Source organism: Malurus melanocephalus, unplaced genomic scaffold, assembly GCF_030028575.1.
Source record: "Malurus melanocephalus ecotype Western Australia unplaced genomic scaffold, MMel_1.1 scaffold_345, whole genome shotgun sequence".
Classification (NCBI taxonomy): Eukaryota; Metazoa; Chordata; class Aves; order Passeriformes; family Maluridae; genus Malurus; species Malurus melanocephalus.
In genome coordinates this window covers 532498-551564 of record NW_026623577.1, presented here as the reverse complement: position 1 = coordinate 551564, position 19067 = coordinate 532498, and the positions used below count along the sequence as shown (strand labels likewise).

Here is a 19067-nt window from a genome sequence, read left to right as displayed (position 1 = left end):
AGGTACACATGACCATAACACGATTTCTTTCATCTACTGATGGACAATATGAAATGCTACCACAAAACTATCTAGATTACCAGCTCCCTTCACTGGAATTCACAGCTCTGATACTTYGTAATCTTTGTCTTATTTTTACGCACAAATGCAAAAAGCATTTGTGGCCTGTGTGCATTTGTTCACATGTTCCTTGGTCAGCACTTCCTTCTCCTTCAGCTACACTTCCAACACTTGCTTTGCTTTCTTCAGGTATATTTAAAAACATCAGCATCTACTCGTGTCAGTAGACTAAAAAGGGCTATTTTGTAATCACACCTGCTGTGGCAAGATCCATTATAGAAGCCCATTTCAACACTTATTCCCACTTCAGGTTCCCTTTTTTGCAAACACAGTCACCAAACCAGTATGCAGCACTCTGCATTAGACTCCGTTATTGTTTTATGCAATTATTTAGCAATTGTTTTAYACAATATTCTTCTCTCTTCCAGAAAAATCTTCACCAGTCTTGTAGCTGACTGCTCTGGCAGATAACACACACTCTCTCAGCTCTCTCTTACACCTTCCACTTACAGCCAATAATCCCTGTTTGGAACACAAATTCTTGCTATGCTCCATGCACCAGATTTTTCATTTTCTGCTACAGTTATTGCCTCCAGAATTCCAGTCCTAAAGGCATCAAATTCTTCTTTACTTTATTCCACTATTACATTAGCAATGCCTTTCAAACCTATGTGGTCACATTTATTCCACTGATTCTGTGTTTCCTCCTCTGTCTATAGGCAATGACCAATAAATTTGTGTATCAGTTTGTCCAGCAATCCTGTGTGTTTCTCACTGCTCCTCCTTCAGGAGATTCTCTCTTCAGTTTGTGAGAAATCCACAGTCACCCACACAGGCTTTCCAAAAGGCAACTACAATTTGTTTGTATAGGAACAAGATAAGACATCTCCAGCCATAGAACTGATAAAAAATGTTTGGCTTTTAAGACAAGGAAGCTAATTCTTTTCCATGTTTCTAAATTAAACCTTTCTCTAAGGAAAAAACATAACAGTGTGAAATTCTTTTGCAGACAAAGTCTTCAAGAAAGCYGCTTTCTGGGTGAGAACAAAGGAAAGTTTTGCAAGAAGCAACTAATTAAATTCCTTGTTACCTAAGTACCCTGGTTCTGCTAAACCTGCAAATGATTCTTGTTGGAAGGAGAAATCATGAGCCAGACAATCATTAAGCAAATTCAATAAAGTTTATATCATTCAGATATAATCAGAACCTACTAGTTCTTCTCATTGTAAAGTGTTTGAAAAGCACAGTGTTTATAGCAGGGAGCTTAGCACCCCTTCTTCTATTGCAAGGGACAAAAGATAGAAKACTGGGCTCTCCATTTCTTTGTAGATTCAATTCAGAATAAAACACTTCGCTACAGCCTAAGGACCCCCAGCAGTAAATGCATAGGATACCTTTTACTGGGCAAAGACAAACAGCCTTTAATAAAGAGATCCAGAAATGCGTAAATCTGTGCACACACTGAAACAGCAGCACTTTTGACATACCAGTGTCTTGTATTGAAAACACAAACAATTCCTAAAAAATTCTATTCCAGGTTCATATAAAYTCACAGTCATTAACACAACCAGATGTTTTAGATCATAGTGTTAGATCAAATATCCTGCTGGTATTAAGCAAATTATTGCCTTGAATTATTTTTCTTGATAAGCAGTTATCCTAATGTGGGAACTGCTCCTTAAYAAACAGACAAAACCCTGAATTTCAGTGGGGCTGTTATAACTTACCTTAAGGTAGTTTAAGAAGTTACCCACCAGCTAATTTGTTTGAGCATAAAGGATGAGCTAAACACCTGGATGAAAAGAGCCAAGCTTTCAGAGAAGATAACCATACACATTACATGWGAACAGGACTTACAAGACCTTAGCACTCTTAAACCAGCCAATTTTTTCATATTTAACCACATAATCATGTTCCACAGCTTTGGCTAAGCAACCTCTGCTTATGGTTGTATTTTAACTCATATTAATTTAACAGTTACTCTTTCTTACTAAAAAAATTGGTAACTTTTTGACACCTGAATTACTGCACCAAATCCAGCCAATTAAGTCAGTACTTTATATCAAACTTAATTTATACCAACAACACTTCCGAAAAGTTATTTTGTGACAACAGGGGMATAGACATTAAAAAAACAATCTAAAGGTAACACAAATCAAATCAAGAAACTTCATCCAGCTTTACAAGTTTCACATCACCATTGTATTGTTACTTAACTAAGTACAGKTCAAGAATGTTCTCATTAACCTACAAGAATTATGAAAATACACTTCTGTACTTAACAAAAAGAAGAAAAAGAAATGATAATTTGAGACTCCAGATTAAAAAAAAAAAATCCATTCTCACTGGAATCTAATGGACTCTGGAAATCCCTGATGGTAATCTCAACCCCACAAAATTCARTATTTCTTCCAATTATTTTTCTACTTTCAGAAATAAACCATATGCTACTCCCAGTCTAAATACCTGTCCATCCTTCCYTCAAGGACAAATGACTAAGACACTCTTGAAATACAGTATATTTGAAGTACTTGGCCTACCTAAAAAACCCCTGTGATATGAAAAATTATTCCTATTTCACTGAGTATTTTGTACTTTGCAAAGTTACTATCTCTTCTTTTTTTGCTACAGCTATGCAGTCATACCAGGAGGACAAACTAACATAATTTATCATTAATCCCCAGCCCTCCAGTCTTTACTGACTCTGGCMTATTCTATTTACCTTTGTGTCTCAYTGTAATATGATTTCAATTCAGTGATGAAACATATTTATTTTGAATTAAGATTCAAAACTAGCCAAGACAAATGCTAGTAAACCCATGGCTTATATCATGATCTTGAGTCAGGAAATAAGAAATAAAAGTTTAATCCAGAAATGAGCTAGGATTTAACTCTTTTCTGAAACCACTGCAGCAAGACCACTCTTACTGCATTTAGMAACAATTAATTCTCAAAGCCAAAACAGCTGCACATTGCTGATGCTCTCCAGATGCAAGGTAAGGAATTAAATCACGGGATAATTCAATTGGAAAATTGCTTGTAATTATGGAGAATGCAGCGTCTGCTTGACTCCTCGTGGTGATTGGTAGTTGCTTTAAGAATAGTGAGGTAGTCTGTGCAATGCATGGTGAATACAAATAAGTAGCTGTGTTATGAGAAATCTCATTTAGTTTCACCAAGATATGGTTTTAACCTGATTAAAACTGTATTTGCTGACATTAATGATAACCCATTTTCACTGTCCCATTACTGCCAACKGCCCACAGTCACTTGGACACAGAACAGCAATATTCACTGATAGCACCTTGCCTCTAAAGGAACTCAGAGTACTTTTCAAACATGCAGAACATGGTTCTACCCTAAACAATGACCCAAATATGTTGGTGTGTCTCACCTCATTTAAAATACATGCATGCAAACAGCCTTGTTCTAACAGRTGATTTGAATCCCCAATGCCACAAGGCTGACAAGTGCTGGAAATGAAGGATGGCTCTCCTTCACCTCAAATATTAAAATTCTCAATAGCAACAGAAGAGAAGGCTGCAACAAGGTCAAGTCAGACACCCTTTAGTGGTGACAGCATGGAAAAATCCAGAAGAAACTGGTCTTTTGGATTGACAGTTACCAGTGGAGGAAAGGAGCCATCTTGTCATCTCTAAACTGAGCACATGTACTCTGAAAATAACAGGATGATGCAGGGTTTTACTGTCTTTTGTTGAATAATCTTACCAGAAATGATCCTAATTAGCATTACAACATATAACAAAGTCTGCTCAGTATTTTAAAGTTGGCAAACTGAMGGACAAAATGACTGCTGTATATGATCACATTCCAACAGTTAGTGATTGGGAATGCTAGTGAATGGGAAAAACACCTGAAAACACTAATTTTCTGTTTCATGGTTTAACCATTAAAACAYACACCTCTTAGTGTATAACACTCCAATTATGGTAGCAGTGGTTACTATAACATCATATTATCTCTTCTWTAGCTACTGAAATGCTTGCCTGGGTTGTTTGGTTGTTTTTGCTGTTTTTTTTTTACTTTAAAAAGCTTTAAAAGAAAAACCATCAGGGAACAAGAGATCAATTATTTACAAGTTGCTTCACAAATCAATCATCCAGTATCAAAGCCAAAGTTCTTATTTTTAGCAGTATTAACTACACAATAATTAAAATTGATTACAAAGTCACAACCCCTCATTAAGTTGCTGTCAATTGAGAGAAAAATTCTTCAAAAGCAATTTTTTTCTTTAAAGTGATTTAAAAAGATACCCATCAATTAAAGAGACATCTGGTAATATGGAAAAGGTGATAAATTGTCTCCTTTTCTCAGTGCTAGTACTTTGTAGACCAAAGGTAGTGCAGAAGAGAAATCCTCATAGTCTCATCTCCTCTTGAAAAGGAGAACAAACAGCCTTGTGTGGGGCCACAWGGACCCAGCTGTGCAGAGGCACAAGTCTTGCATTTCAATCTAACCAAGTGCTTAAGCACATTCTGAATTATTTAAACAGTCCTCAGAAACAGAGTTCTTTGCATGTTTTTCTGTCACACAGCAGATACTGGACTTTAGTTTCCCTAACCTTAACTCTACAGCAGTTTTTCCAGTAACCAGATAAGCTGTTGTTTCTACAAGACACAGCCCCTTTGCTGCTCTCCTAGTTTTTTTCCTTCCTTTGCCATACACCATACACCATTGGCTTAGAATTTAATTCTGTAGAGAAATAAAATTGTGAGTCCCACCCCCTTAATGAAGTTTTCYAAATTGCAAAGGAGTTCACAAAGTATCTTTCCTCCCTCACAACCTTGTCTCACAAGCCTGAAGTGCAGGTTGCCGAGATGCTGTTGACTTAAGTTGCCAGTCTAATGCCARCTCTGCAAGGGATCAAAGATGATCACCTGGGTATCTCTCCCACAATCATGATAATAGTCATGATCTGTGCAGAGCCAAACCTCACTCTGGCCTTTCCTCTGCTCCCCTACCCCAGGCAGTAAGTGCAGAACATCCAGATAGTGAACAAATTTCCCTCAAGGATACAAAACATGCAGAGCTGGGAAAAAGTGGCACAACTTTAACTCCTCACAGTTAACAACCCAGCAGGCATCTCTAAGGTAAGAAAGGCATGAGACCCCATGTTTAAAATAAATCAACCAATCAAAAATAAACAACAAAAAAAACCCACAAAGGCACACCATAACAAACTAACAAAAAAAAACCAAACAAACAAAATAAAAAAAAAACCAACAACCCAAACCGAAAAAAAACCTAACCCAAATTCAAAAAACCTCCTGGAAAACAAAAACCCAAACATGGCAAAAAAAGCCCTTACCTGTCCTGACAGAAACCTACCCCTGTAAATCAGTGGAAAGAAATGGAAGTGCTCAGCTTCAAGCAGCACTCATCTATTACACAAGCATTCATCAAAGCAAATGCACGTTACCAACATTATTGGAAGCATATTAGCTCTCACGATTTTGCAAGGATATTTCTCCTCACTGCAAGGAAAAGCTAAACAGCAATTCTCAGCATTTCATCTGCAGTGAAACACCCTTTAGTCCTGTCACCAGGACTGGYAAAAGCTCAGTGTACAACAGAACAGGAGGTTTAGTGTTAATGGAAGCCAACATTCAGTTTCTAAATAGTCATGATTTTAACTTTTAGTTCCTGAGTATTCTTTAATTTTAAGGCAATTGGGAATAGTACCCAAGTAGTACCCAAATATTCCAGAAGTCTCCATATTCAATTCAGCCTTACATGTAATAAAAATCATTTCTTGGACAGCAAACACCTGCCATTAACCATCCACTTTGCAAGGTGACCACAGAGAGAACTGCCTGCAGCAAGYCAAGCACTGATTTTGAAAAGGCATGCAGTACATTTTAATCATCTCTTGCTTCAAAGACATTACAATTATCACTGGCTTTTTTCAGTGTAACTGGGATCCAGATTTTCTTTTCTCTAATTAGGTGATCAAATCCTTCAAAGATAAAACTCTTTCTACACCATACTCACCTTTCTCCATTGCTGGATAAGACAATCAGCTGCATATGCTACACTAGTAGTCATACTTAAATAAATGCCCTTAAAGAAATTTGGTATTAAAATGTTAATTGTTGCTGTTCACCCAGCTGTTGCCACCTATTGCAAATGGCCTGGCATCTTTACTAAATAGTAGATTTTAGAACCTATTCTTGCTTAACAGATACCCCTATGCCTTGGTTAGTTATTGATAAGGTCATTATTTTGGTAATTAGCTACAGTTTCTGAATGAAGTAATACAATTATTTTAATCTGGTTGTATTCTTGCTTTTTGCCCTTAATGATAAAACAAAGATTAACTATTCAAGCTATTAGTTCCTCGGAAATCTTGATTTGTTAATAACATGATAACATTAAATACATTGCACTTAGACAGCTGGATAGGTAAACCAACAACTACAGAAGTAAAAGATTTCCTTACTGTGCAATTGAGCACTGAGGTTACCAGAACAATCTTTTCTTTTCCCCCAATCTAAGAAAGGTCAGTATGTAAAAATCCAAGCTGTATTTCACAGAAAGCTTTCACTTCTAATGAAGTGACCTCGTTGACATGTAGGATCAACTCAGGCAGGCARAGCCTGCCCTATCCATAACTGGTAGTCTGAAAATCWGTAAATTTTTAGAGCAGTCAAATATAAAACATCCTCTRCCTCYTCCTCCAATACTTTCAGACMTTCAGGAAAAWCAKRGTGGAATTAAACCTGCATCATAATRATGTTTAACATGGGCTTTTTGTTTCCTTCACGCTCTGAATAAACATCTTGAAAGCAGAACATCCTTGACGGCTTTTCTCTGGGCTTTTCTCTGATAAACAAAACTGTGACAGGTGAAAAGAAGCTGTGATCCAACCTTTATTAAACTGTTTATATGCCTTGCAAAGTTCTGAATGACTGCTAGAGATGCCTATCTGTGGTAGGAAGCTAAACACTTCCCTTCATTGCCTGACCTTTCCACTTCCCCACTGGAGCACATGAAAGCACCAACATGTGCCCCACTGAAAACAGCACACAAGGTGAATTATTGTAGTTCTGTCCTTCATCACATTTATCCCTTTGACACAGGCAGTGGCAAGTAACAAATCTTCTGCTTCTGCTGTTTGARCATCTTTTCAAATGTGGAGAAACCTACTCACTACCTTTTTTATTCATGTTTGCTCAGGYAATTTAGAAAGACTTCCCCAGAAGAGTGGTTAGATTTGCTCACAGATATCGAAAGAAGAAAAAATGCAGAACAATGGCCAAAAGCCCACTATTACATTTCTTGAATTCTTAAGGAAATGCCATTTAGAATTAAATGATGCTTGCCCCTCTCATCTATTGTGACACTGGAGCATTCAGGTAACAAAGCTGGCTTTCATTGACTTTACAACTGATAGGAGCCATTAATGTGAACTATAAATGATTTTTTTAAAAAAAATGCAGTATTTTCATTATAACAAAAGATAATGTCTCGTATTAAACTTTTTTAAAATCCTGCTTAGTTGGGGAAGGTAAAACTTGAAGGTCAAGCATTTCTAAAATGTTTGCATTTGATAGATGAGAAAGCATCAGCTGTTGAGACTAAAGGGACTCACAGGGACTTAGAGAAAGCGATTTCATTACCGTAAGCGAGACACACAACTTAATTTGTTGCACAAAAAGGAAGTATTGCTCAACACAGGAATAGGGTCTAGGACTGGGAGATCCCAAATCAACAAGGGGATACTGCAGTATGTACCCCAGCAGACAACAAAATATCCTATGTTCTATTGCTCCCCTGAATAGAGTCTATGACACAGAATGCCTGAACAGTGAGAGAATATCTGGGGAAGTCCAGCCATCAGTTTTCTTCCCTCTCCTGCTCTCCCAGTATGGCCATTCTCATCTTCATGCATTATACCATCTGTTTAATCACWGTGCTCGCAAAACAAGCAAACAAAGAAAACAGATGAAACTTCAGGGATAGCTTCTAGCTCATAATTGAAAGGATGATTATTCATTAGAATCTAGGCAAGTTGCTTGGGGCCGCCAAAACAAGCATTGCAYGGTATTATGAAATTGGTTTTTTAAGACAGAAAACAGAATTCTCATTAAGTGTCTTGTCTTTAACACTGCAACCTCCTTTGGTTATTTTGAGTGGGATAAAATAAACATGCTCAGTTTAACTTTCTATAAGAGAAAAGTACTAAGTAAGCTGAGAGGTTTCACCCCCTTCAAGGTAAAGGTAAATAAAGTGACTTTGGTGACCTTTAACATTAACAATTCCTGTAAGATTTAACCTCTGTAGACATGGCTAGGGGAGTACTTTATGCAACGCCTCTGAATTAGTACATGCAACTGTGTCATCCCAAAAAAGAGATATTACAAAAGCACTGGTATCAATATATCATTTACAGACTTAAATCTAAACAACCCAAATTTCATAAGAAAACTAAGATCAGAAATACTAAAAATCAATCTTCTCTTCACCCAAATTTACTGGGCAAAATTGTTAAACTGTACTTGCGTTTAGCTTCATCTACCCTAGGATCCTGACCGAATCATACTTTCTCTATCACAGTTGGAAATTAACARTTYCTTACCTCTGATTAATTAGMWSGACTTTGTTGTTGACAAGAGAACCMGTAGYAAAACCTCTTAGCTTTTACAGTTCTGTGACTCCTTAATGTATTGATCCAAGCATAGGTGTGTAAGATAGCTACTGCATATCACTGATGTGAAGAATAACTGCAAAAATATTCCAGTTCTTGTCAATTTGATGATACTTTTAACRTAATCTCACAAAATGGTTGGGTAGAAAATCCCACGTGATAACATCTATTCATTWTAAGTGGAGCAAGCCAATTTTGTGACAAAAATATTGGGGAACAGGCCCCCACCAATTGTTAGTACAAGTGCAAGGGATACAAGCTTTGCATAGCAGGGAAYACAACTCACCTTGGGCTACTGATTTACTACACTGTGCTTTAGTTTCTCTTTGACATCAGGGAGAAACCATTCTCTCAACTGCTCAAAACCATGTAAAGTGCCTTATTTAGCAGAGCATTCTCAAAGCCTCCTAGGTAAAGTGCTGAAGCATCCTGGATTATTGTAATATTTGGCAATGGATGTAGTTGGACCATGGTTGGTAAGGATCAGCAAAATGCAGCTGAGGGGCTGCCAGGTCCACAGTGTCTTGCTGATACTCCTTTGCCATACACTGTATTTTTGCATACAGAGCCATATGTGTGATCTGTCATGACACGGTAAAAAAATAAACACACAGAAAATAGAAAGAGCAGGGAGGCCAGAAAGAAATCAAAACTACCCAATAACTTATTAATTCATTGAATATTCTTTTGCACAAATGTGAGTTTTCTATGCTTAAAAAGTTTAATTATAAAAGCCCTCTGAACACAAGATGTGCAGGGACATACAAAAGCATTTGCTGAAAAAGGGCATTGTCCCAATATTGGGGGGGGGGAACTACAAATGTGTGTTAATCCAGTAGTCTTTTCCTATAAAAAGGTCAAACACCACCAAGAGCAGCACACACTTCCCTCCAACTGTCCTTTTAATATGCCTCTCATCTTGCCAAGGAGAAACTGTCATTCGGAGTGAGAAAGAGACCATTTTACAACCCATTTATTCTTCATTGTCTCTGCCTTTTCTGGATATACTTGTTGGAGTATATTAGTCACAGGTATGCAGCAAGCCATTAAAGCATGCTAACATCTGATGCACACCAAAATTAATTTTTCTTCTTCAGCTCAGGAAACAGACTGCTGAGGGTTGAGTTGCAGGCAARCCTTCACTGAATTAAGGAATGAACAAACAAGATTACTAAAATCAACAAACCCACGTGCTTCTCCATAGTCTGTATAAATACATACCTACTGTATAAACAAACACACTGTCCTACAGCAAGACAATAATTTGCCTCTTTAGAGCAGGCTCATTAAAGGGAAATAATTTTCCAATAACAAAGCACAAGTGTTGTACTAATGAGAAGAGCAAGTTGCAAAATGCTGGGAACACCTGGTCCATTTTTTGTACTGACAGAGCACGAGCTGGAATCCACTCCTTATAAAAAGGCTGTATTTTTCTTCTCCACAGCCCAATGGACTCTGGAAACAACTTTGGTTTGCATTTAGTGCAATGTTGCATAAATTCCTATGAGTATGTGTTGTAACACTCGATATGTCTATGTTCCCAAGTCGAATATCACAATCTAAATCTCATCTAAAACAGCCAGAAATATTTGCTGTAAATAATATTTTTTATTGTAACCCTCATCATTGTATACAAAGAACTAGATAGTCATCCCTACAAATCCATATATTTCTCATTCGCAGTAAGACTGATGAATAATTTTCAGTCTGTGTTACTTCCAGATCTCACTTAATTCTTCCAGTATTCCACTTGTGGTATGCAGCTGATCCTTCAACTCACCCACARCAATTATTTCCACTGACTAAATCTTAAAGAGGAAAATAACTAATAGGAAACTGAATCCCACTTGAACTAAATAAAAGTACAAAAGTTCACAAATCTTCATGGGATACCTATAGTTTATCTGAAGGTATATAAATAATAAAGCTCGAGTGGCTATCACAGCAGTATCTTTTTAAGGATTCAACCATCTGGATTGAACCTTTGCACACTAGAATGATTCACATCCTTCTCCAGCATTAGAGAGAAGGATGCAGTAAACMTTCAGGTTTGCAAGTTTTTTTGTCAAAGCTTGCGATAGGTTCAAAAACATTTTTCTTCCACATAGAAATTCTCCCGAGCAAACAATTCTTGGTTTGTTGTTTCTTTTTCCAGGCTTACAGTGTCAACATCTCAAACTCCATGTAATGATTTACTAAATAAGAAATACCTCTGATATCTTGTTCAAAAGACACATAAGCTGGATCAATTCTGTGAGATCAAAGCATATCCTCAAACCAGTACAAGAATTAATGTAAAGGRAAAACTTTTGTCTGTCTGGTGTGAGCCCAGCCACTCTCCTTTCTCTTATTCTTTTCCCCGGTAAATAGTTATCTTTTTCTGAGAGAATTTTTYCYCCCATTTTTTTGGTGGAATTTTAASTATTTTTTTCTGCTTGAGTTCTACATGAAAAATAACTTCTCATCTACTTAWTACTTGCAAGCCCACATTGATTTATACTCTACTGTTTTGTTAATAAAGTGATAATCTGAAACAAAATATTATTTATTATCTTTTATTATCTGCTTCATTCTTCTTTGTCTGAGGAATCATAAATTAAAGTCAACAGCCATTTTATAATCCTGCAGTTCATTATCCCCCATTTGCTAATATGCTCAGTGCCTTAGCCTTGCTCCATTTCTTTAGTAATAATTACAAAAATTAAAACCACATTAATACAATATGCAGATACTTCTTGTTTTAGAACTTACATAAGAGCTTTTCAACTAATCAGTGGATGGTTAGGGCACTGTCCTCATTCATCTCCCACTTCCCCTGCCATCCTTCATGAAAGTTTAATCTACATTTTCCATTAAGAAGTTGTCTCAACTGATGCTCACATTTGCAGGGTGGCTTTTTTATTTTAATTTGAAAAGGTGGTCATACCTCCACAATTTCTCTCTTCATCTGAAATTTTTATCAAGTAGTTGCTTATTTTTCTGTTCCTGAAATCTTCAAATCACAGAAGCAGAAATTTACTTACTTGATCTAGAATCACAAGATTTAAAGAGGAGCAGGCAACATGCTTGCACAACCATAGTCAGGAGTGGTCAAGACTCTAATCTTTCCAGTTTAAAACTGCATTTGTGGCTAGAAAAAGATCATTCTGACATTTGATCCCATCTGGACTCAGTTTTCGTGCAGTTGTTTAGGGTCTGGCTGCTACTGGGCCTGCCTTCTTAAATACACAGGATTAACTTTGTACCAGTGGTTCTCTYTTCCTTGTAAGATTTGACTTTGAGTCCCAGCTGTGGTCTCAGACCAGGGACCACAATTACTGCCCTCCAAAGTCCCCAGGCAACAGAGCATTGCAGGAAGCTGAGCCAGTGCTTCTCTGGAGGAAGGAAAATAAAAGCATTGCAATAAGGCAACAGGAGAGGTGATTTCTGAAAAGTGCCACTTTCTGATGGCTGTTAAACCATCCCTGATGGATGTCAAAATCAGTGCTGCATCCTAGAAACCCCCATAGTACAGAAATACCTGGGTTTAACTCAAGAGTTGAGAGGCATATAATTTATGGCTGGTTTGACCCATTTCAGGTTTGTCAGAGAGGCAAATGACTCTGCCTTGAGCATGACAAAAACACACATCCACCCAGCTGAAAGTGCAACTTCCTTGGTCTACAAACTCCTTCCTTCTAACCACAGACAGGGTTGTCTCACCTGCCTCCTCAGGAAATATTGCCACAGTTGCAAAATCTCCAATTCCTCATATTTCATTACGATAGACTGCAGTGCATTTGCTGGTACAATATATTATGAAGGATCATGAATAATTAAAAATTAATCACACTTGTCAAAATAAATAAATGCAGTCAGTGATGCAGAATGCTTGAATTTTTTATAGCATCTTTTTGCTTATTCATGAATTAAAAGAAGTCCAGTAATCCACAATGGATTGCCTACTCATTACAGCATGTACAAGCCCAATTCAGATCCCAACATGGGAGGTTTTCCTGTCAATCTTTAGCACATCAGTGGAACTTTAACCTTAAATCTCTGACCCTGCAGAAAGTTACATAAGTTAGACTTGGAAATGTTAGTAACTCCAGCAGATCTTCAGGGGCCTAGCTGGCAGATACACCAGCAGATCTGTCATTCAYTGGTCTGCTAACAAGATGGGGGAGAATGGAGGAGAGTGAAACATTTTAGCACAAATTTAAAAACCAAAAACCTTGATAGCCTCCCTTCTCTACATTTCTATAGGCAAACAGTCCTGCACTTCTTCCTACTCAATATTTTTGCATGATTTGATAGCATTCCCAAGGCTTCAACAGAAGTGCAAATAATATTAAATGTTTAAATAGCAACTTTTCTGACTCTCCAAATTGGTCCAAAACTCTTAGTTTTCCACTCTTTTTCAAAGGGAATTTAAACTGGGTGGGGACACATCATGACACCAGCCCTACCCAACCCAAGACCCATTAACTTGAAACACCAGGCTYTGAAAACCGGTGGAAATACATCGGAAGGAATATGGGAACAGGGAGAGTGAACGGTTGTCCCTCACCATCCCTGGCCTTCAGGGACCTGTCACACAAGAATTTTCTGAGCCAGAAAAGTTTGTGTAGAAAATTTAGTAGCTGTAAGTAGTTTTCTCCCCTGCACATAYCCTGTCAGTTTGCATACCCACAGGTTTCAGCAACAGCAATATCCTGGTAAGAAAGTTGCACAGTTTCAGTGTTTATTACATACTGAGGGATCTCCCTTTGTTTTGCCTGACATCCACTAATTTCACTTGATGCTGTCCAATATTGTAGTAGAAGAAATATCAAATATTCCTTCTGTACTCATCCTTCAGTCCTTTACAAATCCTTGGGAGTTTATAAACCTTTATGCATATTTTATAAAGATTTTATAAGTTTCTGTGAWTTCTATACAACCCTGCATGTATTCCTTTAGACGCCTCTTGTAGGCAGGGTAGCCATAGTTAATTTAAGTGTTCCTAGAAGACAGACATTACATACTTTGGATCATCTTTGTTTCTATTCTTTTAAAAACTTTCCCAGAAGATTTTTRATGCATGGGATCTAGAACAGAAGACTGAGTTCTAAATACAGCTTCAACACACCTTAATACCGTAGCACACTTCTTATTTTCTACTCCCTTCCCAGTAAGCCCCCAATCACATTTATTTTGTGACTGCCACTGAGTTGATGATTTCACAGCTCTATTCTTACCTCTAAATCACCTGAAGTGACAGTAACCAGCTCAGAATCTGTCTGCATATATACCAAACTCTGATTGTCTCTCCCACCACCTCAATTCAAATAATCTGCACTAAATTTTACCTGCCACTATTAGCTGGTTAAGCATCCCTTTTCAATTCCTGGCAAACTAGACCTTCAATCTTTTACCCTGAATAATTTAATATCAAACTCTGCCACCTCACCATCTATTCCTATCCAGAAGATCAATGATTTGTGTGACAGTACATGCTGAACATGCCAAATGAGTGGATTGCTCAGCTGTGACTGTAACCAGATGCTGAGAGACCAGAAGTTGGTTCTTACCCTAGGAGGCTTATTCTGATGTTGACTTCCAAATTCTTGACACTGAACTGTATCATGCTGCTGGGACAGGGGCAAAAATACAGATGTTCTTCCAATGTCTCCCTTTGGGAGACCTATGATTTTCTACTGAACATTTTACAGAGACTCATCTGAAGCCAAATGAATCATACCAGAGGCATTTGTCTCTATCAGTATCTTGACATGACTTGATAACCAAGTGACAAGGATGAGCTAAACCAYCCCAAAATCTTGTTAAGCTATCTGTTTATCTCTGTGCATTACTGTCTGCTAAGGAGATGAAATGAGATTGAGATAATTGCAAGTACAATTTGCAGGAAACTGTGGGGGTTGGAACTACTGTGCTTAATTATTTCAGATTGAAACAGACCACACAACTATCTATGCYAAACAGCTGTAATTAAAGTGATTTAAAATAGAGAGATGCTAGCTCCAAGTGTTGATTTTCAAATGAGTCTTTACACATGCAAGAGTTACAGTCATCTATGAGTTGCAGACCTGCAGCTCTACTTGAAAAAAATTACCACTATGTCCAATATGCCTGGTAATTTAAAAACACAAACAAACACACACACAAGCAAATAAACCACACAAAATAATCCATCCTAAAACCCCCGCAAATCTAAATCCACTTAATCAATTTGACACTGGTTACCTGCCCCTCAGAATAGAAGAAAATAGCASAACACAAGATTCAGCCTAAACTGCTTATATTCCAGATGAAAAATCCCACACTTSGGCCTTAGAAATGGAATTTTAACCCAACAACTAACTGGAAATCATAAACCAATACCACCTCTGGTTTTGGTTTACAGGGCCAACAGTCTCACCTTGTCCTGCTTTGACAGCTATATAAAACTGAGTACAGACAAAGTATGGCTTTACTGAAAGGAATCCAAAAGAATCACACATTGACAATGTGTAGAATGATGGGGATCTGGCCAGGATCTTTACCTGGAACAATAAATGYAATTCCTTGTGGGTTTTCCCCATTTTTCCCCCACTCCAGCAAAGCGACAGCTACTCTGCTCAGTTCAAAGTAAGGTTTTAACTCCTAAATTTCAAGGGCAGCCAGCTCACACTAGAATTTAAGAAAAAGGAAGAACAAAACAGACATTTTGATTTACCTCAAACTTTCCCTGAACTGCATCTTTGTAGGAAGATATTTAGTATACGTGTGTATGTTCATTGATGTGGAAATTAGAAGATATTTGCATGCAGCACAAATGTTGTCCATCTGCTTTACACACGACACAGATCACACCAAAATGACKTGGTCTGCTGATGAATCAATGGGCCTTAAAAGTTAATTTATAATGGCTATCCGGGGAAAAGTACTTTACTATTGGTATGGATGAGAAAACAGATTATGAATGAAAGCAGCATGGAAAATTTCCTCAACATTTGCCTGAACACAAGAACTGCTACAAGAAGTCAGACTGCAACTCTGCAAAGTCAAATGCTATCTCTAATACTGGCTACTAAGAAAATGATCCTCTTACCTGCAGCCCTCTGTGTAAGAGACTTCTTGACTCTAAACAGACTATTGAATTAAATATCCAACAATGAATGTATTCTGCAAGAATTCATCTGAACTTTCTTTAAACTTATGCACACTGCTATCCCCAGAACAATAATTCATATATTTTACTAGCACCATTTATTCAGGTACCACATGAAAAATGCCTCCGCTCACTTGTTCTAAATCTGGAACCCACCAACTTCACTGCTGCTTTCTACTGCTGTTCAATCTGCATTTTAAAGATTTCTAACCCCTGTCATTGGAGATTGACTAGAGAATCCTCATTTGGTTTCCCTACTATGGAAACTGTATCATTCATATCCCTTGAAATTTTTGTTTTCCTTCCTTACACCTCTTTTTTTCCCAGATAAAGTTTGTAGTTCTAATTCCCCTGTTTCCATTTTTGTATGYCCATTATCAGCAACATCACCTTCCAGAGAGAGGTCCCAAGCAGGTGTCACTAACAGCCAAAAGGATGTTAGGATTATTTTTCTGCTTTCCCAGGATTAGAAGAGCACAAATATATCTGAAACTCTTTTCAGAACTTGTAATCTTAATGAAATATGCTGCTGTTCACAGATATGATCATAACCAGGAAAAGTAATTCCAACAGACCAAATTTTCTTCCAAGAAAGGAAAAAAGTCTGTCGYACTCCCATGTTTTGAGACCTCCTAGCTCTCTTTAGAGACAGAATCTTTTTTCTTCTATTAAGGACAAAGTCCATATTTTGTTTTCTTACCAAACAAAGGATCTAAGCCCTGGACAAAAGGATATTGCCTAAAATGGTCTGYAAATACACAAGTGGTAAACAGGACCTAAAGTAAAGATAAGGCCAGACTCTTCCAAACACTGAATGACCTTAAACAGAAGCACCATAGTACAGTTCTCATCCAAATATCATCCATGGCATGGGTCAGCCCAATTTGGATTTTACACAAGGCTGAATTTGATACTTTTCTTCCCAGATACATGATGAAACTTGCCTTTAGATGAAAACAGATCTCTCCTGTGAGGAATGACCCCCTTTTGTTTGTCACCTTGGTTTCACTCATAGCAAAGGGACTATGGCTGTCTTTAGCATTTCAGGAGGATGTTTGTATGGGTGGAGTTTGGGGTTTTTCTGTAAGGGTTATTTTTGGGGGTGGGAGAAAAGGTGTTTTTATTTTAGAATTAACCACTACACTGATGGCATTACACAGTTTTATTCATCATACCTTTGGCTGTGCTCTCAGAGTGATCTCTCTCTGGTCCATCTGGGAGGTTGAGCTGTGAGATTTCTTCCGCACTCAGTCTGACCCAGGCATTGTTGGGGGTTTCCTGATCTTTTGAGGTAAAGGAATATTCCAGCTCACAAGGAGATTCAAAGTTGCAGTCAAATACTGGAAAAAGAAAATGGACACGAGAAATACCAGGTTAATTAAATCCTGCATCCTCTGTGCTGGAAAGTATGTGTATACATATGTGTGTATGCACACTCATTTTACACTTTGGTAAGTTAGGGCTTGATTTTTTCCATAATGAGGTAGAAAGAAATAGGGAATTTCAKAACCAGGCAGGCAAAAACAGGTCTGAAATGGGCCACACAGGAAGGTTYATTATGGAGGCAGCAGCAAATCAAAAGGAGTGCCCAAGAACCAGTAATTCCCCTTCASGACAGGTCAAAGGGCAGCTCAGGCTAAAGTAGGGAAAGGCATCATCTGAACTGAAAGGAAAATAGCTTASTCAATGGATAAAATGGGACAGAAAGCCAATCTCTTCTGGGATGCTGCTTCAAATTCAACCAGGAATTACATTGCAAAGACTCCTAACGTGATTCATGCCCATGTTGTTCCTCCTCAGAGAGCACAGGTCTCTACAAAGAGAGTCACATATCCTGGGCACATGGAATGTGCTGGAAGCTGTAGGGACCTGGAGGTGATATTCTGACCCCCTGGGTTTGAAACTCTTTCCTGAGACAACAGAAGCAGCAGAAACCTAACTTGGTGCTGCAAAACTTCAGCTTCCAGGCAGCACAGCCAGCAACTGCCTCACCTGCTTCCAAGAGAGATTTCTCTTTTCCCTTTCAGAAGCCCATTACTCTGCTGGTACAACTATGATTCACTTCCCAGTGTCCAGTTTATCACCACACCGTAGTTCAAGTTGCTTAACACAACATGCAGTGACAACCTGCAAGGATTTTAGTTTTAATTGTCAAAATCATGAAATTTTCTGGAATGCCCCGTATGCATTTGCTTTTGTCACCACAGACAGCACTCAACACAATATTCAGTAAGAGAAAGAAATTATTTCTGAACTAACTCAGTGTTTTTGAAAGCTAGACCCATTTGACACAGCCCAAGGTAAAAACACCAGCTGTTTTTCATAGTCTTCTAGTCTGACTTTCTGTCCTGCCATGCTATGCAGGTGAAACAAATAATCTGAATTAACATTAGTGAAATTAACTGATTTTTTAAAACTTCAATTATTTTCTCTATTAAACATCTAATTTCTTCATTGAGAGCACAGATTTATGTAGTTCAGCCTATTCTCCTGGTGATAAAATATTTTCTAAGCTGAAGTTTAATACTGTTGCCCTCCTGCTATACTTTTCCCAGCTATTTTGCCTTTTTAWCAGCAAGCTGCAAGCAACTGTGTCTTTTTTCCAGCTTATATTTTATTTTCTTAATCAGGTGCTTTATAATTCACTCAGCATTTAAATACTTCACAACACCAGGGAAACCATGTAACATAAGGAGTCCATTTACACCACAAGCAGCAATAACAAGGATTTCACACATTTCCTTAAGTCCAAATGCACAAGCCCCTATTCTCTTCAGGCCAACAAGTTATCAATATAAATTTCATGATACATGAAGAACACTCATTTTAGGCAGCAGGGAACTGTGGATATATTCATGCAGTTTACTACTGCAATATCGTAGTCAAACCTCAGACCACTTATTTCTAGTCCTTTAGATTACAAACCGCCCCCCCCCCCAAAAAAAAAAAAAAAAAAAAAGTTAAAAAACCCCAACCAAACAAGAAATAACCAAAAAAACCACAAAACCCAAACCAAATACTTTTTAAACTCTATGAAGTGTTAGGAGTCTTGTTAAACTTTGTACCTTAGCCCAGATGGACAAAAGAGCAACAAAACACTCAACTACACATTACAGAAGAYACATTATTTTTCCTAGTTCCAAGGAACACCTTGAGCCATATGTGTTTTAAGGCACTGTCAAAAAAACATGGAGGGGAGAAACACAG

The 19067-nt window shown here is 37.8% G+C and overlaps 1 protein-coding gene across 1 annotated transcript in view; it reads right to left on the bottom strand.

Moving 5' to 3' along the window:
- The window catches only part of ALK (ALK receptor tyrosine kinase), a 222582-nt gene that overhangs the window by 194130 nt on the left and 9385 nt on the right, over positions 1-19067 (bottom strand). The window contains exon 2 of the mRNA XM_057378195.1: positions 17036-17200. Within this exon, the coding sequence (XP_057234178.1) occupies positions 17036-17200 (165 nt within the window). The remainder of the gene's footprint in view (positions 1-17035; positions 17201-19067) is intronic.